The 27,640-nt window shown below is 40.4% G+C and overlaps 1 protein-coding gene across 1 annotated transcript in view; it reads right to left on the bottom strand.

Annotated features, from left to right (window-relative positions):
* csmd1a (CUB and Sushi multiple domains 1a) overlaps nt 1–27,640 on the bottom strand; it is an 800,422-nt gene that overhangs the window by 211,967 nt on the left and 560,815 nt on the right. Inside the window, exon 30 of the mRNA XM_060924925.1 lies at nt 9,723–9,839. Within this exon, the coding sequence (XP_060780908.1) occupies nt 9,723–9,839 (117 nt within the window). The remainder of the gene's footprint in view (nt 1–9,722; nt 9,840–27,640) is intronic.

Here is a 27,640-nt window from a genome sequence, read left to right as displayed (position 1 = left end):
GGCTCGAAAATCAGCACATCACACACGCGCCCTCCGTGCGTTTCTTGTGTTTTTTGCACGTAGACCAGCCGTAGGAGCACGTACGACCGGTTGTGACCTAGGCTTAAGCAAGCAACATGAAAACCAAGGAGCACTCCAAACAGGTCAGAGACAAAGTTGTGGAGAAGTATAGATTAGGGTTGGGTTATAAAAAATATCCCAAACTTTGAATATCCCACAGAGCACCACTAAATCCATTATAGCAAAATGAAAAGAATATGGCACCACTACAAACCTGACAAGAGAAGGCCACCCACCAAAACTCACAGACCAGGCAAGAAGGGCATTAATTAGAGATGCAGCAAAGATACCAACAATAATGCTGAGGGAGCTGCAAAGATCCATAGCGGACATGGGAGTGTCTGTCCATAGGACAACTTTAAGCCATACACTCCACAGAGTGGGGCTTTATGGAAGAGTGGTCAGAAAAAAAGTAATTGCTTAAAAATACTTTTGGAGTTTGCCCAACAGCATGTTGCAGACTCCCCAAACACATGGAAGAAGATTCTCTGGTCAAATGAGACTAAAATTAATATTTTTGGCCATCATAGGAAACGCCATGTGTGGCGCAAACCCAACACCCTGAGAATACCATTCCTACAGTGAAGCATGGTGGTGGCAGCATCATGCTGTGGGGATGTTTTTCAACTGCAGGGACAGGAAAGCTGGTCAGGACTGAAGGAAAGATGGATGGCACTAAACAGAGGACAATTCTGGAGGAAAACCTGTTTGAGTCGGCCAGAGGTTTAAGACTGGGACGCAGGTTCACGTTCCAGCAGGACAATGACCCTAAACATACTGCTAAAGCTACACTGGAGTGGTTTAAAGGGAAACATTTAAATGTCTTGGAATGGCCTAATCAAAGCCCAGACATCAATCCAATTGAGAATCTGTGGCATAACTCGAAGATTGCTGGACACCAACGCAACCCATCTAACTTGAAGTTGGAGCAGTTTTTCCTTGAGGAATGGGCAAAAATCCCAGTGGCTAGATGTGCTAAGCTAATAGAGACATACCCCAAGAGACTTGCAGCTGTAATTGTAGCAAAAGGTGGCTCTATAAAGTATTGACTTTGGGGGGTGAACACCTATGCACACTCCAGATTTCTGTTTTTTCATCTTATTGTTTGTCTCACAATAAAACAACAATTTTCACCTTTAAAGTGGTAGGCACATTGTGTACTGTAAATCAAATGGTGCTAACCTCCCAACATCCATTTTAATTCCAGCTTGTAATGCAACAAAACAGGACATACACCAAGGGGGATGAATACTTTTGCAAGGCACTGTATTTAACAAAGAAAAACATATACTTGTTTATATGATGAATTATTCCACAATTAAGGAAGGAGTCTCCAGTGTCAGTGCTTTGTAAGAGTCAATACATTTTCCACCACTGTGAAATGTTCGGGACAGAGGGCTTTGTGCTTTCTGGTCTGTCTGTAACATTTATTAAGTCTTAACAATTCAAGAGAGAGTAAAAAAAAAAAAAACAATGACTGCTTATATCTCTTTTAATGTGAGTGTTTCTTGGACATTTTATAAAGTTAAAGGTAACTATATATGGTTAAAAAGCACGACATGTGATTCATTAATAAATTTTAAAAAAAGGTAATCGTTTGCAAATCACCTGGTATATACGATGAATTAAACACTTCGCACTGGGCTGTTAGGCCTATAGGAAAACAAGCTGCTGTTTTTTGGGCTGCATCACACCAGCATGTCCTGGATTATTTTCCTATAACAGCGCTCTCTGCTGTGTTTTCCTATACGTCACTGTTTTATATGCACTGCCCATGTTCCTCCTGCTCCAGCACAATCATTATACCTGTAATGTAAGTGTTCACTCTGCAGGGAGCTATGGATCACCCCTGATCTCCAGCCAATGCTTAGGTGATGTAAAGCTGTCAGGAGTGCCAGGGGTCATGCACGGCATGCTGGGAAGCGGGAGGCAGCCAATTACTGGGACAGGGCAAGTGTCAGGGCAGTTGGTGTGAGACTTGGCCAGGCAGGGAGCCATAGAGCGACCCAACTCTATTATCTACTCTTTAATTAGATGTTTGCCCTTGCCTTTTGTGCGAGCCTGAGGGAAAACTCACACTGATTCTATGTAAATATCAAAGCTAAAGGATTTCCTCAATGCCTCTAAGTTCATCCCATGCAGCAGCCAGAGCTTTACATTTCACACTTTGTCAACATGATGGAAGATTTTTGAGTGTTTGATTTTTTTTTGGTCTTTTCTTTTTTTTTGCACTGGTATCACTTCAATATACCTGTTCTAGATGGTAAATGTGACATGTGAGTCTGTAAAGTTAACTGCCTAAACTTAATGGACCTGGGATGCTAAGATTAGCTTAATTATGTGTACTTTCATCCAATTAAGGATCCTTGGCTGGTTGGTGCCAAGAAATGTCTAATACAGATGAACATTTAACATATTAAAAATTATGTGGAACAGCCTCTTAAAATTACAATCCTGCACATGGCAATAATTACATTATATGCAGATTAGCATCTAACAGATATATGGCTTAATTTCGAACAGTCACAGCAACCCAGAAAGTTCCAGATGGTGCCACTTAACATGCGTTAGAGTGTAAATGGCTGTTTTGCATGCCCTGCTCCACCACTATCATTACACCTGTAATGCAAGTGTTCACTTAGCATGTGATGTTTTGTACTTAGCAATGGACATCCCACTGACCTGATCCAACTCTAATTTTATACCAGTATATCTGTATGACTACTTCATCCTATTACTACTACTACAACAAAAACAACTAATACTAGTGCATCTCAAACAATAAGAACATCGTGGAAAAAGGGTTTTTTTTTCGTAACTTAATTCAAAAAGGGAAACTTTCATACATTCTATATTCATTAAATGTAAAAGTGAAATATTTCAAGCCTTTTTTACAACCCCGATTCCAAAAAAGTTGGGACAAAGCACAAATTGTAAATAAAAATGGAATGCAATAATTTACAAATCTCAAAAACTGATATTGTATTCACAATAGAACGTAGACAACATATCAAATGTCGAAAGTGAGACATTTTGAAATTTCATGCCAAATATTGGCTCATTTGAAATTTCATGACAGCAACACATCTCAAAAAAGTTGGGACAGAGGCAATAAGGCCAAGTTTACATTAGACCGTATCTGTCTCATTTTCTTCGCGGATGCACTGTCCGTTTACATTAAAACACCTGGAAACGCCGGGAAACGGGAATCCGCCAGGGTCCACGTATTCAATCCAGATCGTGTCTGGTCCGGTGCTGTGTAAACATTGAGAATACGCGGATACGCTGTGCTGAGCTCTAGCTGGCGTCGTCATTGGACAACGTCACTGTGACATCCACCTTCCTGATTCGCTGGCGTTGGTCATGTGACGCGACTGCTGAAAAACGGCGCGGACTTCCGCCTTGTATCACCTTTCATTAAAGAGTATAAAAGTATGAAAATACTGCAAATACTGATGCAAATACTGCCCATTGTGTAGTTATGATTGTCTTTAGGCTTGCCATCCTTCCACTTGCAAGTGGTAAGTGATATGCACTGGGATCACACACACAGCGGCTCAGTCCCGAATCACTGCTCGTGCGCTATACTCGCGCGCTCTGGGAGCTGCGCAGGGCTGGAGTGTGCACCCTCCAGAGGGCACTTGCTGTTCAGGGCGGAGTGATTTGGAGCGCAGGATGCCTGCGGAGCCGAGCGTATCCGTGTATTGGTGTTGCTGTGTGCACGCGAATCGTGTATTGGTGTTGCTGTGTGCACGCTAATCGTTTTTAAAACGTTAATCTGATGATCCGCTGATACGGTATAATGTAAACCCCACCTAAGAGGCTGGAAAAGTTAAAGGTACAAAAAAGGAATAGCTGGAGGACCAAATTGCAACTCATTAGGTCAATTGTCAATAGGTCATTAACATGACTGGGTATAAAAAGAGCATCTTGGAGTGGCAGCGGCTCTCAGAAGTAAAGATGGGAAGAGGATCACCAATCCCCCTAATTCTGCGCTGACAAATAGTGGAGCAATATCAGAAAGGAGTTCGACAGTGTAAAATTGCAAAGAGTTTGAACATATCATCACCTACAGTGCATAATATCATCAAAAGATTCAGAGAATCTGGAAGAATCTCTGTGCGTAAGGGTCAAGGCCGGAAAACCATACTGGGTGCCCGTGATCTTCGGGCCCTTAGACGGCACTGCATCACATACAGGCATGCTTCTGTATTGGAAATCACAAAATGGGCTCAGGAATATTTCCAGAGAACATTATCTGTGATCACAATTCACCGTGCCATCCGTCGTTGCCAGCTAAAACTCTACAGTTCAAAGAAAAAGCCGTATCTAAACATGATCCAGAAGCGCAGACGCCTTCTCTGGGCCAAGGCTCGTTTAAAATGGACTGTGGCAAAATGGAAAACTGTTCTGTGGTCAGACGAATCAAAATTTGAAGTTCTTTATGGAAATCAGGGACGCCGTGTCATTCGGACTAAAGAGGAGAAGGACGACCTAAGTTGTTATCAGGGCTCAGTTCAGAAGCCTGCATCTCTGATGGTATGGGGTTGCATTAGTGCGTGTGGCATGGGCAGCTTACACATCTGGAAAGACATCATCAATGCTGAAAGGTATATCCAGGTTCTAGAGCAACATATTGTATGCTCCCATCCAGATGACGTCTCTTTCAGGGAAGACCTTGCATTTTCCAACATGACAATGCCAAACCACATACTGCATCAATTACAGCATCATGGCTGCGTAGAAGAAGGGTCCGGGTACTGAACTGGCCAGCCTGCAGTCCAGATCTTTCACCCATAGAAAACATTTGGCGCATCATAAAACGGAAGATACGACAAAAAAGACCTAAGACAGTTGAGCAACTAGAATCCTACATTAGACAAGAATGGGTTAACATTCCTATCCCTAAACTTGAGCAACTTGTCTCCTCAGTCCCCAGACGTTTACAGACTGTTGTAAAGAGAAAAGGGGATGTCTCACAGTGGTAAACATGGCCTTGTCCCAACTTTTTTGAGATGTGTTGTTGTCATGAAATTTAAAATCACCTAATTTTTCTCTTTAAATGATACATTTTCTCAGTTTAAACATTTGATATGTCATCTATGTTCTATTCTGAATAAAATATGGAATTTTGAAACTTCCACATCATTGCATTCCGTTTTTATTTACAATTTGTACTTTGTCCTAACTTTTTTGGAATCGGGGTTGTAATTTTAATTTTGATGATTATGGCTTATAGCACATGGAAATCAGAAATCCACCATTTCAAATTATTAGACTATTTCCTAACATCAATCAAAAAAGGATTTACAAGACAAAAATGTCCAACTTCTGAAAAGTATATTCATTTATGCACTTAATACTTGGTTGGGGCTCCTTTACCATGAATTACTGCATCAGTGTGGTGTGGCATGGAGGCGATCAGCCTGTGGCACTGCTGAGGTGTTATTGAAGCCCAGGTTGCTTTGATAGTGACCTTCAGCTCATCTGTATTTTTTTTGGGTCAGGTGTTTCTCATCTTCCTTTTTACAATACCCCATATATTCTCTATGGGGTTCAGGTCAGGTGAGTTGGCTGGCCAATCAAGCACAGTAATATCATGGTCAGCAAACCATTTGTTGGTAGTTTTAGCGCTGGTAGTAGTGGGCAGGTGCTAAGTCCTGCTGGAAAAGGAAATCAGCATCTCTATAAAGCTTGTCAACAGATGGAAGCATGAAATGTTCTAAAATCCCCTGGTAAATGGCTGCATTGACTTTCGACATGATAAAACACAGTGGACCAACATCAGCAGATGGCATGGCACCCCAACTCATCACACACTGTAGAAACTTTGCACTAGACTTCAAACACCTTGGATTCTGTGCCTCTCCACTCTTCCTCCAGATTCCAGCACCTTGATTTCCAAATTAAATTCAAAATTTACTTTCATCTGAAAAGAGGACTTTGGCCCACTGAGCAACAGTCCAGTTCTTTCTCTCCTTAGCTCAGGTAAGATGCTTCTGACGTTGTCTCTGGTTCAGGAGTGGCTTGATTTTAGGAATGCGACAGTTAAAGCCCCTTTCCTGAAGACGTCTGTGCATGGTGGCTCTTGATGCACTGACACCAGGCTCAGTCCACTCCTTGTGAAGCTCTTCAAAGTTCTTGAATCGACTTTTCTTGGTAATCCTCTTAAGGATGCGGTCATCCCTGTTGCTTGTGCACCTTTTCCAGCCAGGCTTTTAAGCAATGACTCTCTGTGGCTTACCCTCCTTGTGGAGGGTGTTGATGATCGTCTTCTGGACAACGGTCAAGTCACCAGTCTTCCCCATGATTGTGGTTGCGTGTACTGAACTAGACTGAGAGACGCACGGTATTTTTCCTGTTTTACTCAAACTCAAAATTAAATGTTCTAATATTCTGATATATATATATATATATATATATATATATATATATATATATATATATATATATATATATATAGTTTTTTTTTTCCTTTTGCGTTGTAGGTCATAATTCTCAAAATTAAAGTAGAAAAATGCTTGAAACATTTTAGTTTACATGTCATAAGTCTAACATATATTAAAATTTCACTTTCTTAAAAAACTGATGGAAAATATTGAACTTTTTCACAATATTCTAATTGTTTGAGATACACTAGTAGTAATGGCTCAAAGTGTTGTACAATCAAGTAGTAAATGTCACTTAATTGAGGAAATATAGACAAGCATAGAATAAAATGAATGTACACACTGCAAAAAATTGAAAACTGAATTTGAGGAAAAAATTACTTAATACTAGTGAAATTATCTTGCTGCATGGACAGATTTTTACTTGACAAGACATCTTAGAATAAGTTGGTTGCAATCTAGAACTAGGTTTAATAATCTCAGAATTGGTGTCTCTTATTCTTCTAATAGGAAATGCTGGATCATTTCAACTATTTTCAAGATATTTTCACTTGCTAAGATATCATTTTTTGCAGTGCATAATACAACCACAAATCACAAAAAAGTAAGGATGGTATGTTGAAATTGAAATTAAAACTAAAAACAATGATTTGTAAATAATAATTGACCTGTATTGCACTCAAACAACACAGCAGTACATTATTTAATGTTCTGCCTCATGAAGAATTTTATTGTTGGGACAAATTAAACACTTATTTCAATTATGATTTTTGCAACTCATTTCAAAAAAAGTTGGGACAGTAAAGCATTTACCACTTGATGAATGTTGCCATTCCTTCTCACAACACTTGAAAGATATTTAGGGACTGAAGACACCAAGTAATGAAGCGTTTCAGGTGTTATTTTGTCCCATTCTTCCTGCAAACAGGTCTTAAGGTGTGTAACAGTACGAGGTTGTAATCGTCATATTTTTCATTTCAAAATTGGCCCCACATTTTCTATTGGGGACAGAAGGAACAGGCACCCTCTTCTTCTACGCCCATGCCTTTGTAATGTGTGCAGAATGTGGTTTTTCATTGTCTTGCTGAAATATCCCTGGAAAAGATGTCGTCTTGAAGGCAGCATATGTTGCTCCAAAACCTTAATGCACTTTTCTGCATTAATGCTGCCATCACATAAGTGTAAGTTACCTTTGCCAAGGGCACCGACACAACTCTATACTATGACACACCCTGACTTTTGGACTTGTTGCTGGTGACAGTCTGGATGGTCCATTTTCATCTTTGGTCCAGAGCACATGGTTTTCATTTCTTCCAATAAAGACTTGGAATACTGATTCATCTGACCTCTAGACACATTTCCACTGTGTGATGGTCCATCCCAGATGTCTTTGAGCCCAGAAAAGTTGACAGTGCTTCTGGACACACTTAAGTAAAGTTTTAACTGGCATTTGTGGATGTACCTCTGTATTGTATTGCTTGACAAAGGTTTGCCAAAGTAATCCTGAGCCCATGTGGTTATATCAGCTATAGATGAATGATGGTTCTCGATGCATTTCCATCTGAGGGATCGGAGATCATGGGTGTTCAGCTTAGGCTTGTGCCCTTGCTCCAAAATTCCTCCAGATTTCTTGAATCGTTTCATGATATTATGTACCATATAGGGTGAAATATCCCTTCATATCTTTCTTTGAGGAACATTGTTTTTAAATATTGCAGTAATTTTCTCACACATTTGTTGACAAACTGGAGATCCTCAACCCATCTTTGTTTCTCAAAGACTAGGCCTTTCCTGGATACTGTTTTTTGTACCAAATCATGATGACAATCACCTGTTGACATCACCTGTTTCAAATCACATCATTATTTAATTGTTTTATCTCATTCAAAGTCCCTCCCGCACCAGGATCTGGTCTTCCCAGACAGTCTCTTGTCCCAGTACTAACCAGCTCTTGAGGTGCTTGGGTGTGGTGCCAATCCCTGTTTCAGTAGCCCTCGGCCTCTTGCCTATGATTTTACTAGGGTTACAGTGGGGGGCTAGTCCCCTGGTAACCGCAAGTGTTTGACTCCCTACTCGCATCTATATTTCAGCATGCCTTGCCAGATGGCAGTAGGTACCATTTTTATGATGTTCTTCGGTATCACCCAACTGCAAGTAGAACTCACAAGCTCCCGGTCAAGAGGCGGACATGCTCACACTCACTAAGGCCAGCTCATGGTCTGTTTTACCTCCTTACTAGCCCTAAATTGCCCCTGTCCCAATTTTTTTTGGAATGTGTTGCCAGCCTGAAATGCAGAAATGGATGCATATTAGCAAGTGAAATGAAACTGACCAGACAAAACATGAAATATCTTGGGTCTGAAATATCATACTCTCTGCAATGAATTCAAAGTAAGTTTAGAAATTACTGCCTTTTTTATTTGCATTCTCCACATCTTCCCAACTTTTCTGATTTGGGGTTCTAAAAAGAATCAAACTAATTGAGTACAGTACATCAGAACCTGCTGATCCCCCAGGATTGGGAAACAGACCGGGTAATGTTTTTTTCCAATCTTCAACTGTCTAGTTTCTTGGCTCAGAGGAGTGGAACCAGATTTGGTCTTCTGCAGTTGTAGCCCATCTGCCTCAAGGCTTGGCATATTGTTCTGAGATGCTTTTCTGTTCACTATGATTGTTAAGAGTGGTAATTTGTATGACTGAAAACCACCTGTTGATTCTCATCTTCCCTATGTCATCAACAAGATGTTTCCGCCAACCGAACCACCACTCGCTAGATGTTTGTTTGAACCATTTTTTCTCAACTTTATAGACTGTGATGTGTGGAAAAATCCCTGAAGATCAGCAGTTTCTAAAATTCTTAATCCAGCCCATCTGGCACCAACAACCATGCCACAGGCAATGCAACTCTGATCACTGTTTTTAAAACACATTCTGATTTTTGATGTGAGCAATAAATGAACTTGCATGGATTTGAATATCTCATGGGCTCCACATGATTGGCTGATTAGCTAATTGCATGAATGTGCATGGTTACAGATGTTCCAGTGGCCAGTGAGAATATGCGATAAGTGCCAATACCAATGTTAAAGACCAGTATTAGATTGGAACATCCTAAATATGTATTGTTGTTGTTAAATATCCCTTCGTTTCAGCACCTGAGGGGAAATGTACTCATTTTAGGGATTATGTGAAGCCATGGCTCTATGAAATGAAACAGCTCAGTTGGTAACCCCAAAATAAGATGAGCTAGTTCAAAATCCTTTATTTACTCACCAAACTCTCTGGAGACGGTGATGAAGTAGGAGCATGTCTGGCCTGTAGTGTAATTGCGTGGATAGTTTGGAGATAGCACAACTCCCTCTGATCCCATGTAATGTCCACCGCATGGAGCTAAGAAGAGAATCAGATACCTGTGTTAAGCACTAAGCACATCACTGTGCATTTCATCCGATTAAGGATCCTTGCATGACTAAAGTCAGACAGAAGATGAATACTTGGTTTCACAATGTGTAGCAAAGTAGGAAAGCTAATTTGCTAATGATGACAACTTAGCAGTCTAGCACAGACAAACTAACCTTCAGGCATGTCTATATTTACTGCACTAATATCATTGAGATTTCATAAATATCAAATTCTTTGATTCGACAGTCAAATTTAGAGACAGTACATTAAAAATATTACACGCATTACCATTACTGAAATTGTTCATCTCACAGACGAGGATGCTGTTCCTGTTCAGTGCTTTCAATGACTTTCAATAATATGTCAGTTACACGTGATTCACTTCGTAACCTCGTCATAGTGCAAGTACTTCCAGCACAGTTTGACATTATAGCTCAGGTCTAACTGTTCTATATAAATGATGAGGCACAGCATGAAGCAATAACTCAATATCAGGGCAGCTAATAACCAACAGAGTGTATTGGTCTGAAAAACCCCAGACAAAGAAAGCCAATAATATCTCACTGGAAAGCTGTATTTACCTCTGTTTTGTTTGGCTTTAACATTGATTTTATACTCATATTAATGCTTTGTGTCATTGCTGAAACAGCCGACAGTTTAACCATCATGATTGCGCTTTCCAAAGATTAGAAAAACAACCAGAGCAAATGGGAGTTTCTGCAGTAACACTGAATGCTAATATAAGTAAGAATGAAATTTGAATGAAAAATTAAATTTGATGGGCGGCACGGTGGTGTAGTGGTTAGCGCTGTCGCCTCACAGCAAGAAGGTCCAGGTTCGAGCCCCGTGGCTGGCGAGGGCCTGTCTGTGTGGAGTTTGCAAGTTCTCCCCGTGTCCACGTGGGTTTCCTCCGGGTGCTCCGGTTTCCCCCACAGTCCAAAGACATGCAGGTTAGGTTAACTGGTGACTCTAAATTGACCGTAGGTGTGAATGTGAGTGTGAATGGTTGTCTGTGTCTATGTGTCAGCCCTGTGATGACCTGGCGACTTGTCCAGGGTGTACGCCGCCTTTCGCCCGTAGTCAGCTGGGATAGGCTCCAGCTTGCCTGCGACCCTGTAGAACAGGATAAAGCGGCTAGAGATAATGAGATGAGATTAAATTCGATGACATGATGATAGGGGTGAATGAAATAAGTGCAATTCAGAATGTTTAGTCCAGTGGATTTGGATGTACAGTGTCTTGCAAAAGTATTCATCCCCCTTTGTGTTTGTTCTGTTTTGTGGCATTACAAGCTGGAATTAAAATGGATTTTGGGGGGTTAGAACCATTTGATTTACACAACATGCCTAAAACTTTAAAGGTGCAAATTGTTGTTTTATTGTGACACAAATAATAATTAAGGTGAATAAACAGAAATCTGGAGTGTGCATAGGTATTCACCCCCTTTCGTATGAAACCCCTAATTAAGAGCTGGTCCAAACAATTCACTTCATAAGTCACATAATTAGTTGATTAAGATCCACCTGTGTGCAATCAAAGTGTCACATGATGTCTGGATAAATCAACCTGTTCTGGAAGGACCCTGACTCTGCAATACTACAGTATGAAGCAAGAAACATGAGAACCAATGAGCCTCCAAACAGGTCAGAGACAAAGTTGTGGAGAAGTATAGATCAGGGTTGGGTTATAAAAAATATCCCAAACTTTGAATATCCCAGGGAGCACCATTAAATCCATTATAGCAAAATGGAAAGAACATGGCATTACTACAAACCTAACAAGAGAAGGCCGCCCACCAAAACTCACAGACCGGGCAAGGAGGGCATTAATCAGAAATGCAACAAAGACACTAAAGATAACACTGAAGGAGCTGCAAAGATCCATAGCGGAGATGGGAGTATCTGTCCATAGGACCGCTTTACAGTAGTGCTTGAAAGTTTGTGAACCCTTTAGAATTTTCTATATTTCTGCATAAATATGACCTAAAACATCATCAGATTTTCACACAAGTCTTAAAAGCAGATAAAGAGAACCCAGTTAAATAAATGAGACAAAAATATTATACTTGGCCATTTATTTATTGAGGAAAATAATCCAATATTACATATCTGTGAGTGGCAAAAGTATGTGAACCTTTGCTTTCAGTATCTGGTGTGACCCCCTTGTGCAGCAATAACTGCAACTAAACACTTCCGGTAACTGTTGGTCAGTCCTGCACACCGGCTTGGAGGAATTTTAGCCCATTCCTCTGTACAGAACAGCTTCAACTCTGGGATGTTGGTGGGTTTTCTCACATGAACTGCTCGCTTCAGGTCCTTCCACAACATTTCGATTGGATTAAGGTCAGGGCTTTGACTTGGCCATTCCTAAACATTAACTTGATGGCAAGCTGTCCTGACCCAGATGCAGCAAACCAGGCCCAAACCATGATACTACCACCACCATGTTTCACAGATGGGATAAGGTTCTTATGCTGGAATGCAGTGTTTTCCTTTCTCCAACATAACGCTTCTCATTTAAACCCAAAAGTTCTATTTTGGTCTCATCCATCTACAAAACGTTTTTCCAATAGCCTTCTGGCTTGTCCATGTGATCTTTAGCAAACTGCAGACAATCAGCAATTTTCTTTTTGGAGAGCAGTGGCTTTCTCTTTGCAACCCTGCCATGCACACCATTGTTGTTCAGTGTTCTCCTGATGGTGGATTCATGAACATTAACATTAGCCAATGTGAGAGAGGCCTTCAGTTGCTTAGAAGTTACCCGGGGGGTCCTTTGTGACCTCGCCGACTATTACGCGCCTTGCTCTCGGAGTGATCTTTGTTGGTCGACCACTCCTGGGGAGGGTAACAATGGTCTTGAATTTCCTCCATTTGTACACAATCTGTCTGACTGTGGATTGGTGGAGTCCAAACTCTTTAGAGATGGTTTTGTAACCTTTTCCAGCCTGAGGAGCATCAACAACGCTTTTTCTGAGGTCCTCAGAAATCTCCTTTGTTAGTGCCATGATACACTTCCACAAACGTGTTATGAAGATCAGACTTTGATAGATCCCTGTTCTTTAAATAAAACAGGGTGCCCACTCACACCTGATTGTCATCCCATTGATTGAAAACACCTAACTCTAATTTCACCTTCAAATTAACTGCTAATCCTAGAGGTTCACATACTTTTGCCACTCATAGATATGTAATATTGGATCATTTTCCTCAATAAATAAATGACCAAGTATAAGATTTTTGTCTCATTTGTTTAACTGGGTTCTCTTTATCTACTTTTAGGACTTGTGAAAATCTGATGTTTTCCAGTAGGTCACATTTATGCAGAAATATAGAAAATTCTAAAGGGTTCACAAACTCTCAACCACCACTGTAACTTTAAGATTGCTGTACACCAATGCAATCCATCTAACTTGAAGGAGTTGGAGCAGTTTCAGCTTGAGGAATGGACAAAAATCCCAGTGGCTAGATGTGCTAAGCTAATAGAGACATACCCCAAGAGACTTGCAGCTGTAATTTCAGCAAAAGGTCTCTCTACAAAGTATTGACTTTGGGGGGTGAACACCTATGCACCCTCCAGATTTCTGTTTTTTCACCTTATTGTTTGTCTCACAATAAAACAACAATTTTCACCTTTAAAGTGGTAGGCATGTTGTGTAAATCAAATGGTGGTAACCCTCCAAAAATCCATTTTAATTCCAGCTTGTAATACAACAAAACAGGACAAAAACCAAGGGGGATGAATACTTTTGCAAGACACTGTATAATATTTATATCCTTGGATAAGAACCACATATGATTTTTGCTATATAGGGGAAGAAAATCCCCATCAGCATCTCGTTATTAAAAAAAATATAAAAAATCTTATTGTTACAAAAATAAATCTCAATACAAGAAAACATCTCACTGTTGTGAGAATAGTATCTTGTTACTACAAGAAAACACTATTAGAAAAAACAGGTCATTGTTATTACAATCATCATCATTATCGATGCGGCCTCAGCCGAGCTATACACCTGGTGGCCCAGTCATCATGATTGTTGATGCACGAGGTTAGTTCAGAGAGACTCTGAGCCCCAGTGTCCCTCATTAGAGTGTCTAGAAAGTTGGCTGGAGGGTGGCCCCTCCTCAGATGACCATGGGTTGGGCGCCACAGCACCAGCTGACTTGCGGGAAGGTCAGGCTGGCAATAGCAATGACCAACAAGGCCAAGCTTCCTGTAGCCAATCTTGTCCGAGATGCAGGGGATATCACTGTACAGCTCCGAATTGGTGATATGGTCTCTCCAGCTGATGTTAAGTACCCTACAGTGCATGCGCATGTAGGTGCCATTTAGGAATTTCTTCAATGCAGTTGTGAGGGTCCAGCCCTAGCAACCATAAAGCAAAAGAGATTTGACAGTAGCTGAGAAGAAACCAAGCTTTAGATGTCTAGAGAGATTTGATCGCCAAACATCTGTTGTGCTGTTGTTGAGTTATTACAGTAGAATTATTGTACAATAGAATTACAATATTTGTACAATTATTTAAAATATTTTACAATTATTGGACAAGAGAATTACAATAGATTTTTTTTTCAAGAAAAATATCTGTTGCGAGGCGGCACGGTGGTGTAGTGGTTAGCGCTGTCGCCTCACAGCAAGAAGGTCCTGGGTTCGAGCCCCGGGGCCGGCGAGGGCCTTTCTGTGCGGAGTTTGCATGTTCTCCCCGTGTCCGCGTGGGTTTCCTCCGGGTGCTCCGGTTTCCCCCACAGTCCAAAGACATGCAGGTTAGGTTAACTGGTGACTCTAAATTGACCGTAGGTGTGAATGTGAGTGTGAATGGTTGTCTGTGTCTATGTGTCAGCCCTGTGATGACCTGGCGACTTGTCCAGGGTGTACCCCGCCTTTCGCCCATAGTCAGCTGGGATAGGCTCCAGCTTGCCTGCGACCCTGTAGAAGGATAAAGCGGCTAGAGATGAATATCTGTTGCGACAAGAAAACCTCTTGTTATTATGAGAAAAGTATCTTGTTACGACAAGAACAATTTCATTATTACAATAAAATATTTTTAAGAACAAGAGAATATGTTCTTCTTCTTCTAAAACCATTTCATTATTACAATAAAATATTATATTACAAGAAAAGTATTTCGCCAAGAAAACAATTGGTCACTGAGAATGAGATGTTTCTCATTGATACTTAAAATAGGCAGATCAGATGCTCGCTGTCTGTGCTGTGAAAATTGTCCATGCAGACACTCATCTAAGTTTCCAAATCTGTCATTACTTAACTCTTGAAGATTTTCTATCATCAATACTATCATTAAAAAGTTTATAATCTCTGCTTTCCAAAGAAATCGATCTTGTTAAGATCTGTTCAGTAATTTGGGAGTAACAGTAGGTTAAAGTTGGTACAACAGAGTTCACTCTCTGCTCGTGGGACGTTGGGAAACTGCCAATGCTTTTTGAGTCACAGGAAAGCAGTCAGGCTCTCTCTCTCTCTTCTAATCGGTTTCTGACTGGATTACTCATGAATATCAATCAGATAACTTTTACAGAGATGTTCTCTCACTCTCACTGTTTCTGATGACGTATTCAGCAAAATTTTCCATCAGCTAGTTTTGATGTTATGTTTCACAGGAGACTTTGAAGTGAGTTTTCATAGTTTTACCTACAACCCCGATTCCAAAAAAGTTGGGACAAAGTACAAATTGTAAATAAAAATGGAATGCAATAATTTACAATTCTCAAAAACTGATATTGTATTCATAATAGAACATAGACAACATATCAAATGTCAAAAGTGAGACATTTTGAAATTTCATGCCAAATATTGGCACATTTGAAATTTCATGACAGCAACACATCTCAAAAAAGTTGGGACAGGGGCAATAAGAGGCTGGAAAAGTTAAAGGTACAAAAAAGGAACAGCTGGAGGACCAAATTGGAACTCATTAGGTCAATTGGCAATAGGTCATTAACATGACTGGGTATAAAAAGAGCATCTTGGAGTGGCAGCGGCTCTCAGAAGTAAAGATGGGAAGAGGATCACCAATCCCCCTAATTCTGCGCCAACAAATAGTGGAGCAATATCAGAAAGGAGTTCGACAGTGTCAAATTGCAAAGAGTTTGAACATATCATCATCTACAGTGCATAATATCATCAAAAGATTCAGAGAACCTGGAATTATCTCTGTGCGTAAGGGTCAAGGTCGGAAAACCCTACTGGGTGCCCGTGATCTTCGGGCCCTTAGACGGCACTGCATCACATACAGGCATGCTTCTGTATTGGAAATCACAAAATGGGCTCAGGAATATTTCCAGAGAACATTATCTGTGAACACAATTCACCGTGCCATCCGCCGTTGCCAGCTAAAACTCTATAGTTCAAAGAAGAAGCCGTATCTAAACATGATCCAGAAGCGCAGACATCTTCTCTGGGCCAAGGCTCGTTTAAAATGGACTGTGGCAAAGTGGAAAACTGTTCTGTGGTCAGACGAATCAAAATTTGAAGTTCTTTATGGAAATCAGGGACGCCGTGTCATTCGGACTAAAGAGGAGAAGGACGACCCAAGTTGTTATCAGTGCTCAGTTCAGAAGCCTGCATCTCTGATGGTATGGGGTTGCATTAGTGCGTGTGGCATGGGCAGCTTACACATCTGGAAAGACACCATCAATGCTGAAAGGTATATCCAGGTTCTACAGCAACATATGCTCCCATCCAGATGACGTCTCTTTCAGGGAAGACCTTGCATTTTCCAACATGACAATGCCAAACCACATACTGCATCAATTACAGCATCATGGCTGCGTAGAAGAAGGGTCCGGGTACTGAACTGGCCAGCCTGCAGTCCAGATCTTTCACCCATAGAAAACATTTGGCGCATCGTAAAACGGAAGATACGACAAAAAAGACCTAAGACAGTTGAGCAACTAGAATCCTACATTAGACAAGAATGGGTTAACATTCCTATCCCTAAACTTGAGCAACTTGTCTCCTCAGTCCCCAGATGTTTACAGACTGTTGTAAAGAGAAAAGGGGATGTCTCACAGTGGTAAACATGGCCTTGTCCCAACTTTTTTGAGATGTGTTGTTGTCATGAAATTTAAAATCGCCTAATTTTTCTCTTTAAATGATACATTTTCTCAGTTTAAACATTTGATATGTCATCTATGTTCTATTCTGAATAAAATATGGAATTTTGAAACTTCCACATCATTGCATTCCGTTTTTATTTACAATTTGTTCTTTGTCCCAACTGTTTTGGAATCGGGGTTGTACTTATTTTTTCAAATAAAACTGATTACTGTAAATAAATAACTAGTTTAGATTATACCTAGTTGTTTTGATGAAAAATACTGAGATCTTCGTGGTCGGAATGAGATTTAAAAAAATCAGAAGTCAGAAATGCGAGTGTCAATTTCAATTCAATTAATGTGAATTGTTTATTGGATGTGGTTCACAAAGTTTTTAAAGGTTTGCCTTGAAAGTTGTGAATATTCATCGAAATAATCATTTATATTCTTTCATCTAAACACTACTAGGCCCTACTTTTGAGAAATCCAAAGGCTTACAAAGCACAAAGAGGGTATTAGAAATAATCTTTTATTCCTTTTTTATTTAGTGTACCAATTTAATGTTTCACCTAATTAGCATAATCAATACAAATTAAATACTAATTTACAGAATTTGTTTTTACTAATTTTTCCAACTTTGTATTCAGTATGTGCCTGCCAAGTTCCATGTAAATATCTTGAAAAATAAAAAGCTATTAAGAAAAAAACATTTGATCTCATTCATTAATGAGGCCCATTTTGGATCATGTGATCCGAATACATAATATTAGGGCAGTTTTCTAAAAATTAAGCCGTTTTTTCAAACTTTGATTTGTAATATCTGAAGAATGGATGAACATATTTTAATTATGTAAAAAAAAAGTATGCTGTTCTGCATCCAATTCTGAGTTCAATAAGAGCAGTTTCAAGCAATTTGGATTGAATTTTCACCTGATATCTCATCTCATCTCATTATCTCTAGCCGCTTTATCCTGTTCTACAGGGTCGCAGGCAAGCTGGAGCCTATCCCAGCTGACTACGGGCGAAAGGCGGGGTACACCCTGGACAAGTCGCCAGGTCATCACAGGGCTGACACATAGACACAGACAACCATTCACACTCACATTCACACCTACGGTCAATTTAGAGTCACCAGTTAACCTAACCTGCATGTCTTTGGACTGTGGGGGAAACCGGAGCACCCGGAGGAAACCCACGCGGACACAGGGAGAACATGCAAACTCTGCACAGAAAGGCCCTCGCCGGCCACGGAGCTCAAACCCGGACCTTCTTGCTGTGAGGCAACAGCGCTAACCACTACACCACTGTGCCGCCACACTACACCACTGTGCCGCCATATATATATATATATATAAAATCACTGATGCAAGCGATGATGAGACTTACTGACAATTGCTCTTATTTTATTTACATTAATTCTACAATGGACCATAAGCATATTTCCCCCCAATGTTTCCCTGTCTGTGGCCATCCTCTCCACCTGTGATCTTTCTCCTCTTGCCTTTCTCCTTTCATCCCTGTGCTCTTTGCTACAATGATCTTTGATTGAGATTCGCAGCACATCGAGTCTGAGCTAAGCCTGTGGGCTTGGGCACCCACTGCGCTGCTCCTTTATCTGATCACAATGCCTCTGTGAGTGCAAGGATGGAGGGAGAGAATAAAAAAAATGTTACTGCCTGGGATGAAGCCGACATTCCTGGTCGTCTGCATATCAGACTGTCTTTTGCACCTTTGATCACATCACTTTCACTCTATGCTCATGGTAGGAAGGTTGGAAGCAAAACATACATGCGCTTGCTTTTATACATGCAAATCCCTTCATTGATGCCTACCAAACACACACACACACACACACACACACACACACACACACATGCGCACACACACCAAATCCCATTCATGGTACTATCTTTTTGACTGATGCAATTGATGAATCAAGTTTTGTGCCCCCCCTTTATATATTAGTTTCCAAAACTTGGACAAAAATAATGTGATTAATTCGTAGAAACTTTTCAGTTGAATGGGAACCTTAACAAAGCAAAAGGTTCCCATAATTACTTTCAAATGCTTGCTTTATTAAGAACTTTGGATTTTGACATTTTGTCCCTCTGAGTCATTTTTCTTGATATTTTTTCATCCATATTGAATAATACGGCTTTTCCCACTGACACGGTGACAAGATTGAACAATTACATTAATAAAGAAATGGATTTTGGTTTCTTTTTTAAAATTTAAGCAGACCTCAGAGACTGAAACCAACAGGCTTTCTCAAATCTGACAAAACTTCACACCGTTGAGAAAAAAAACAGACTGTCTTCTTATGTGTCAGCCGTCTTTTTGATGCATGCTTGCATTACAAAGCATCTGAACCAAAAATGCCAACGGAGCGTGGTACGAGTTCGCCAATATTTATGGAGGGAGACCGAGAGAAAACTACACAGGAATAAAGGAACAGTTATGCTTCCTTTCACATGCTTTACACCACACACCTCCGTTGTTTAGGGTTTTTTCTTAGATTTTGAAATGAATTGATCTACTCTACAGAAAAAGGAAGTTCATCAGCACAGCTGTGGTTAACCTTCTCAAGCAGTTCCGTGTATGTCATCTTGAAAATGAGCATCAGGATGAGACCCTAACATATTATTATCAGTGTTCTTATTTGAACCAGGCTGGACATTGATTTTAATCCAGCAATTTAATCCATGTGCTCATCCTTTATATGGACTTCATGAAAAGCATCGTGATTGACATTCAATCTTCTCATACTTACACACACACACACAGAGAGAGAGAGAGAGAGAGAGAGAGACTCACAAGAGAGACAGTGAGAAACAGAAATAAACACACGAGTGAGGAAGAGAAAAATAAATGCACAGGAGATAAAGACAGAGAGAAACTCATGGTAGAGAGGAAGAGATGGAGAGGCAGAGAGAGTGAAGTGTGTGGCAGAGAAAGGTGGGAACATAAAAAAGAGAAGGATGGATGAGAGAAACACATGGAGAGACAAGATAGAGGGGGAAAGAGAAACTCATGGGAGAGAGATAGACTGGAGAGAGAGGGGAGGGAGAGAAACTCCTGGAGAGCGAGAGAGAGAGAGACGCAAGAAACATGGGACAGAGCAAAAGAAATGCATGAGAGAGAAAGTGCAGGAAACACATGGGACAGGAGAGAGAGAGTGAGTGAGAGAAAGAGCAAGAAACACCTGGGACAGAGCGAAAGAAATGCATGAAAGAGAGAGAGAGAGAAACATGGGAGAGGAGAGAGAGACAAGACAGAGAGAGCAAGACACACATGGGGCAGAGAGAGAGAGAGAGAGAGAGAAATGCATGAGAGAGAGAAACACAGGACAGAGACAATGAGAGGGAAGCAGGATAATGAGACAAAGAGAGAGAGAGGACATGAGTGCATAGCAGAGAGAGAGGGAGAGAGACAGAGGGAGTGCAAGAAACACATGGGACAGAAGAGATAGAGAGAGAGAAATGCATGAGAGAGAAACACAGGACAGAGACAATGAGAGGGAAACCAGAGAATGAGACAAAGAGAGAAGACATGAGCACATAGCAGAGAGAGAGAGAGAGAGACAGAAAGAGAGAGCGGTATTGAAATCACCAACTGCTGCATTTTCCAAATGCAGAATACACAAGTGTATATGAGTATAATTCGGTGTAATTCATATCGCATGTGCTGCCATTCCCTTGCTGTGAGCTTGTGCTGCCTCTGGAAGGCGCTGTTCCACCGCTCTATATTCTTCCACCCATTCCCTGCCATGAAAGATTCCTCACGCTCCAGCCCAGAGACAGTCTTTTAGTTACTATGGAAACGAATAAAAGATCCGTTTGGGTGAGAGAAACGGGGGGGGGGGGGGGGGGATCCTTCATTATTTAAAGGAATCTCACTCCTTTAAGTTTTGTCTAAAAGCCCAAGGAAGTGGTGAAGGGTGCATCAGCAGTCATAGAGCAGAGAAAGATAAATCACAGTACATAAAACAGCACTGACTCCTCATCTTCTGCTAACCGTTAAAAATAAAGTAGCAGCCTCACGTCATTCGAGTTTCACTTCTTAACCTGCCATTAGTGATACCAATATCCGGCTAGCAGATCACATCAGTCTTGCTCAAGGGCCTTAAATTTGTCACGCTTATTAAAGTGGCAGAGCGGATGCTTCTCAGTTGTTAGAGGGTTTAACAGAAAAACGTGAGGTTGCACTTTTCAGCACAGAAGAAAGAAACCTCACACAAATCGGAGCGATAATGCTGGAAACATTCGGCATAACCCAGGAGTGGGGCTTAACATTCATATGGAGTCTTCCTCGTCTTCCTGATCTGCATATCCGCCACAAGACTGCCTGCCTCTTCTGAAGCCTTGGAAGGAAAGCAGGAAAATGCTGCCTTACTCACAGTCTGATGTCTCTCTGCTGTATTAAACGAAGTCTTTCACTAGCTTTCTAACACTGGGTAATGCTTTACAATGACTCCATACTATACTACATTATAAACACATTTTTGGGAATGCTTATCTTCTGTGTTCTCGATTTGAACCGGGCAAGTGTGAGGAACAGATCTCCAAAGAACTTGGTGAGCACCACGACCATTCCAGAAAGGTGTGCGCGCGCGCTTTCTGGAGTGTTCCAAGGAAGAATGAGCACAAAACCTCTTTGAAGACAGAATCTTTACCAACATATCAATTCAGATGGGAAATGTACTGTATGGTATGTTACCCGGGTTAATTTCTCCTGGTTCTTTTATAGAAGGTAAAATCCAGAGTAATCTTTCAAGACTTCGCATGATCCATAAAAAATTTCTGACATGACTGGTTCAGACAGGACTAAAGTCTCAGAGATACTGCAGTAGAACTAACATTATTTCACAAGTCCAATCCAAATACGATTTTCACCTTCTACCTGATGTAGTTGATTTGGCCAAAAGTATGTGGACACCTGTGTCTGGATCTTCCCCAAACTGTTGCCACAGAGTTTAAAGCACAGAATTGTCCAGGATATCTTTGCATACTGCAGCATTAAAGCTAGACGGCCTTTCGATTTCATAAAATCGGTGAAATTTAGTTCTCTCTGAAATTTGGTCATTGTGATATATGTTTATTTCTATAATATCTCACAAAATATCAGGCCGTTCTGTGGCTAGGAAGTTATTTAATTTGAGGGCATTCCCGAGCAAATAATGTGCATGAAATCGCTCACTTTGCGCAGTAAATGGACAGAGGGCGTCCGTGTGCGCATGTGCAGGTTTACCTTCTTCTTTTGGGTTTTACGGCAGCTGGTATCCACAGTGTTGCAGTACTGCCATCTACAGGTTTACCTTTGACCGTGTGCTGACGGTTCCATCATTCTGTCATTAAATGAACAGCTGATCACACCGAGGTGCTCGCTGACCACCAACATTTATTAGTTTGGTCCTGCATTTCCTTTCCTTCACAACATAACGTCTTTTTCTTCTTGCTTTCCGTGACTGTAGTCGGTCTTTCATGTTTCATTCCCGTCCTCCATTTTTCTCTCCTGTTTCAAATTTGTATCCCACAATGCCTTGCACGAACAGGGATAGTCCACCATGTGATGCATGACATAGTATCTTGTATTGCAACATGGTGAAGCAAGAAAAAATATAGCTGAGAATTTAGGGCCACGTGGCCCTCAATTCATTAATTGTTCTATTTTAAAGAAAACCTAATAAAATTGGAAGTCTGTGATTCGAATTCAGTAGCTTTTTGGTCCACTAAACAAAAATAATTGGATGTCAGGGAAAATTCTTTTTATGACCTACACTTGAAAACTCTGAAAATCAGTCTCTCTTTAAGAATTCCCTTTTACTGTAGGCCAAAACCTGTTCCAGCATGACAATGCCCTTGTGCACAAACCTTGGTTTATAAGACATGCTTTGCTGAGATTAGAGTGGAAGACCCTTACCGCAACATTAAACACCTTTTGGATGAACTGGAATGCCAACTTTGCCCCAGGGCAGTAATGAATGAGCACAAATCCCCACAGCCATGCACCAAAGTCGAGTGAAAAGCCTTTCTAGATGAGTGGAGGTTACTAGAACAGCAAAATGGGGGACTAAATCTGGAATGGGAAGTTCAACAGGCACATACAGGCATGATCGTCCGGTGTCAGTTTTTTTTGGAAATGTATAATGCATGGAGTTTGACTGAAGGATGAAGAAGAGCTCCATAAAACCTGTGTAACAATCATAATTTTGCATGTTGCATGCTTGATTCAGTTGTGTTTTTTCAGGCTTAAATATAGCAGTAATATGCTTATCTAACTGAAAAATGGTAGTGGTGGTAAACAATAGATCATCCACCATCCAACTATTGACTATATTTAAGCGATATCGCCTGAACAAGAGTGCTTTTGTAGTGAATATCAGGACAGCTGTGGTAATCAGCGTGAGTGTGAAAGCACTTTTATACGACAGTTCTATAAACAAAGGATTTAATATTGAAATTAATATTGACATTTCAGACACAATATGGCCAAATACTTTGTTTATTTTTGCTCCACCAAAAAAAGTTCCAAAAGAAGCCGGAGCTGGATAAGAGTGTTGCAAGTTATTATGCAATGCACAGACTAACAGCTCGTAAACTATTGCTAGAAATTGAATTTTATGTAGCGAACACAGAAAAGCAGAATGACACAAACAGTGAAATATACCAATGCTGGTATGCTAAATATCAGCTCTCTTGGAATGCTGCTTGTCCAGTCAAATAAGTGGACCAGAACTAAATATTTAAATAATATTGGCTGGCGTTGAGTGGTATATCAGATATATACCATCCAGCTAGCATGATTCTGAACGAGTCAAAGATGAGTTCAATATCATGCTAGCTGAATGGAGTATATCTGATATACCATGAAAAAAAAAGGCCAGCCAACACATTTCAAAAAAGTTGGAACAGGGGCATGTTTACCACTATGTTGCATCACCTCTACTTTTAACAACACTCTGTAAATGTCTGGGAACTGAGGAGACCAATTGCTGTAGTTTTGAAAGAGAAATGTTGTCCCATTCTTGCCTGATATACAGTTTCAGTCGCTCAACAGTTCGGGGTCTCCTTTGTTGTAGTTTCCGCTTCATAATGCGGCAAAAGTTTTAAATGGGAGACAAGTCTGGACTGCAGGCAAGCCAGTTTAGCACCTGGACTCTTACTACAGAGCCATGCAGTTTTAATATGTGCAGAAAGCAGTTTGGCATTGTCTTGCTGAAAAAAAAAGGCCTTTCTTGAAAAAGATTTTGTCTGGATGGCAGCATATTGCTCTGAAACATGTATATATCATTCACCATTAATGATGCCTTCCCAGATGTACAAGATACCCATGTCATGTGCACTAATGCACCCTCATACCAACTGTGCACTGATGATAAGCTGGATGGATGCTAAGATGATAAGATGGTTTTATAAACAGCAGGTGCATCCTGCATGCTAAACAGTATGTGCAGCTGGGGTCACTAATTTAACTAATTTGAGTGCATTATGCCATTAAACCTATTAACCTATCCCATGGCCTTTTCCAAATTAGCTATAAGTTCTGCTTTTCACACCTTGTACCAAGCAATAGACAAAAAAGAAAAAAAATGTACTGACATTCAGGGCGTGCACTTACAGGTAGCATAAAAAAGTGACAGACAATACTAAGAAAATGATCCATGAAAAAAAGATGTTTACTTCACGCCCTCTTGCTTTGCAGAGTGATTCCAGAGCGCCTTCTTTTTTACACAGCCATACTTGGTGAAGTGCAACTTGACACCTGCCCTCAACAACCAAATTTTCAGCAGACTGTGGAGGATCATACACACCTTTGCTAAAAGGATGTAAGTGCTGAAACAAGCCATTTAGCCCGTTATATCTTTTTCTTTTCTTTTTTAAGCCAGTGCTATTGATAAATAAAGGCCATTGTGGTGGGATATAAAAGCCGAATGGATCTCATCCGGGTTGGCCAGACACACCACTCCATTTAACAAGCAAGTAAAAGGATTAACCTCTGAGTGCCCCATCTCCAAATCAATGGATCATGACAAGCTCTGTTTATTCTTTCACGTCACACCTTTCAGACACAAACAGAAGGAACAAAACACATGGACCCACAATGGTGTGCGGGACACAGAACAGCAGATTTAATCTCATTGTGGTTAAACAGCTCCTAAAGTAGAACAAACCGAGATGTGGGGGAAAAGTTCACGTTGATGCACTGTTCAGTCCACTCACTGGATACACTTGAAAAGAGTGTCTGACCTCTAAATGAGTACAGTTATAATACACTTCTAATACTTCTGACAGCTCACAATTCATGGGAAAAATCAATGCCAGGGCACTTAAATAACATTACACTTCAATACACCTTCCCTGTTTGAAAGGGAGAGAAACAGGGAAACAGAGAAACCAATTCCATTGGTTTCAATCACGTTTGGAAAAGGCTTATTTGTGTTCCTTCAAAATAAGCTCACAAATGCAGGGGTAGCACTTATGGGCTTGTATGGAAAAGAAGCCTTAACGATGCATTAGATGTGTTTATTTATTTGTTGTACGTATAACCTGGAAAATATGTAGAACATGATTTTTAAAAAGTAAAAGTTTAAGCCATGGCTTCAGCACTGACATATTATCTGGATAAGAAATTTTTCCCATTTGGAAAAACGTTTTATGGTCTGGAGTGCTTGTTTGTGTTTGGATGGGCCTCTTGTGAGTCATTTTATGGAGGATTTTCACGTGACATCATTGTAACTGCGGATTTGTTTACGCGGCCATATTGCCTGGCGAGCTTTGTGTTCGTCAGCGACCGGCACAAGTGAACGCGAGTGATTGTAAACCCAATTCAGTAAACATCTACAGGTAAACTTGTAGAAGTCACATCTAAAAGAATAATTCCAGAGACCTGTAGTGCTTTTGGATGTAATAACAGACGTGGAGATAAGCCTGGTTTGAATTTTCACCGCTTCCTGGCGAACCCAGAAAGACAAGAAAAATGGCAAGGTGCAGTTAAATGGGAAGACTGGATGATAAAAACATTCCCGCGTGTGTGGAGAACATTTTATATCAGGTTAATTTGAAAGCTCGGCACAATGTTAAAATGTAGATCTAGATGTGGGCTTTGGACATGATATATTTTATTAGACCTAATGCTTGGTTCGATTAGCAACATGTTTGTTATGTACTGATAATGTAGACTCAGCTAAACACCATAAAATATGCTAGATCTAGGCCCTGGCCTTTATTACTATTAAAAGTCCACGTTTGAGCAAACATTTGTCATAATAAGGTATTTTTCTTTATCAGGAATTTCCCATAACATTCTGGCACGAAATCTGCCTCGAAATATCAGTCAGCATCTATACTTTTGTAAACCTTTATCATCTCCGGTGTATTTAGAAGTCCCATATACGGAATAGTTCAGGATGTCATCGTGTCCCAAATCTAGCAGCTGGTTTGCTAAGCACATTTCAAGTGGAATAAATACATTTTGTGGGTAAATTAAGAAGAAGCATCCTTTATTTTTTTTGTCATATGTAAACTCAAACAGCCAAATTTCTCCTCTGCATTTAATCCATCTGAAGTAGTGAACATCCACACACATTTAAATCAGAAATAAACAAGTGTTGCCAGGAAAAACAAACCTCACCCATCAGCACTTATTTTATACCTATATGTTGATGATATTTCTCAATCATCATCTATCACGTTATAGTCCTATTAAAATCCATGATCTTGAGTTTGACATTTCAGTCATTCAAGGTCAAAGGTCATGGTGCCAAATGAAAGCCCATATGGCACTTCATATAAGTTGATAGTGGTAAATATCTGTCTTCCAGAAACCATTTTCAAGTTACAGCCCTCTGAAAATCCGTGACCTTGAGTTTGACCTTTCAAGGTCACTCAAGGTCAAATATCATGGAGCCAAATGAAAGGCCATATGGGAGTTCCTATATGCTCATAATAGTAAACATTTGTCTATCGGCAACCGTTTTTGAGTTATAATGGAAAATATGTTATTTTGACTGAAAGGTTGACCTTTCTGGTGACGTTGGCCTTCACCTTGACCCAATTACCCCCAAAATTTAATCAGGTAATCTACAGACCATTGCCCACCTACCCGGAAAATTTGAAGTCAATTGGTGCAACCGTCTAGACGCAAGATTGTTAACAGGCAGAAACACACACACATAAACAAACAAACAAACAAACAAACAAACAAACAAACAAACAAACAAACAAACAAACCTCACTGATTACAATACCTTGCCCCGCTTACTCTGTTGCAGGCGAGGTAATGAGTTTGTGGATAAATTATATGAACCTGTGATGCCTGCATGTTTCAGCTTTTGGATATAATGTGATCTGTTGGTATAAAATTAATTTTCAATCATTTCAGAGAGATTATACTGACTGCAGTCGTCTCGATTTTCATTATTAACCTGTCACGGCTGTTTGGTCGTTTGCCTGGCAATATGTTGGACTGTGCGTGATAAACAAAAATCTATGATGTCAGTGAAAGTCCTCTACAGGACACTCCCCAAAGCCCCTTCACTCTGCCACATCGGTTTGAAATTACTAAGCTCCCAGTGCAGCTGCGCTTAAGGGGGGGGGGACCATGAATGGCAAAAAATGCCATACAACCAGAATAAACACTGACAGCACTTTTCCACGATGGAGTACTTGATTATTATACAGAATTAGCAATGTTGTTCATGGACAGGTCTGCAAACCCAATCAACTTGGCTTTCAAGCA

This window comes from Neoarius graeffei, chromosome 7, assembly GCF_027579695.1.
Source record: "Neoarius graeffei isolate fNeoGra1 chromosome 7, fNeoGra1.pri, whole genome shotgun sequence".
NCBI lineage: Eukaryota > Metazoa > Chordata > Actinopteri > Siluriformes > Ariidae > Neoarius > Neoarius graeffei.
The sequence above is the reverse complement of the archived record's forward strand: the minus strand, read 5'-3'. Positions and strand labels throughout refer to the sequence as shown.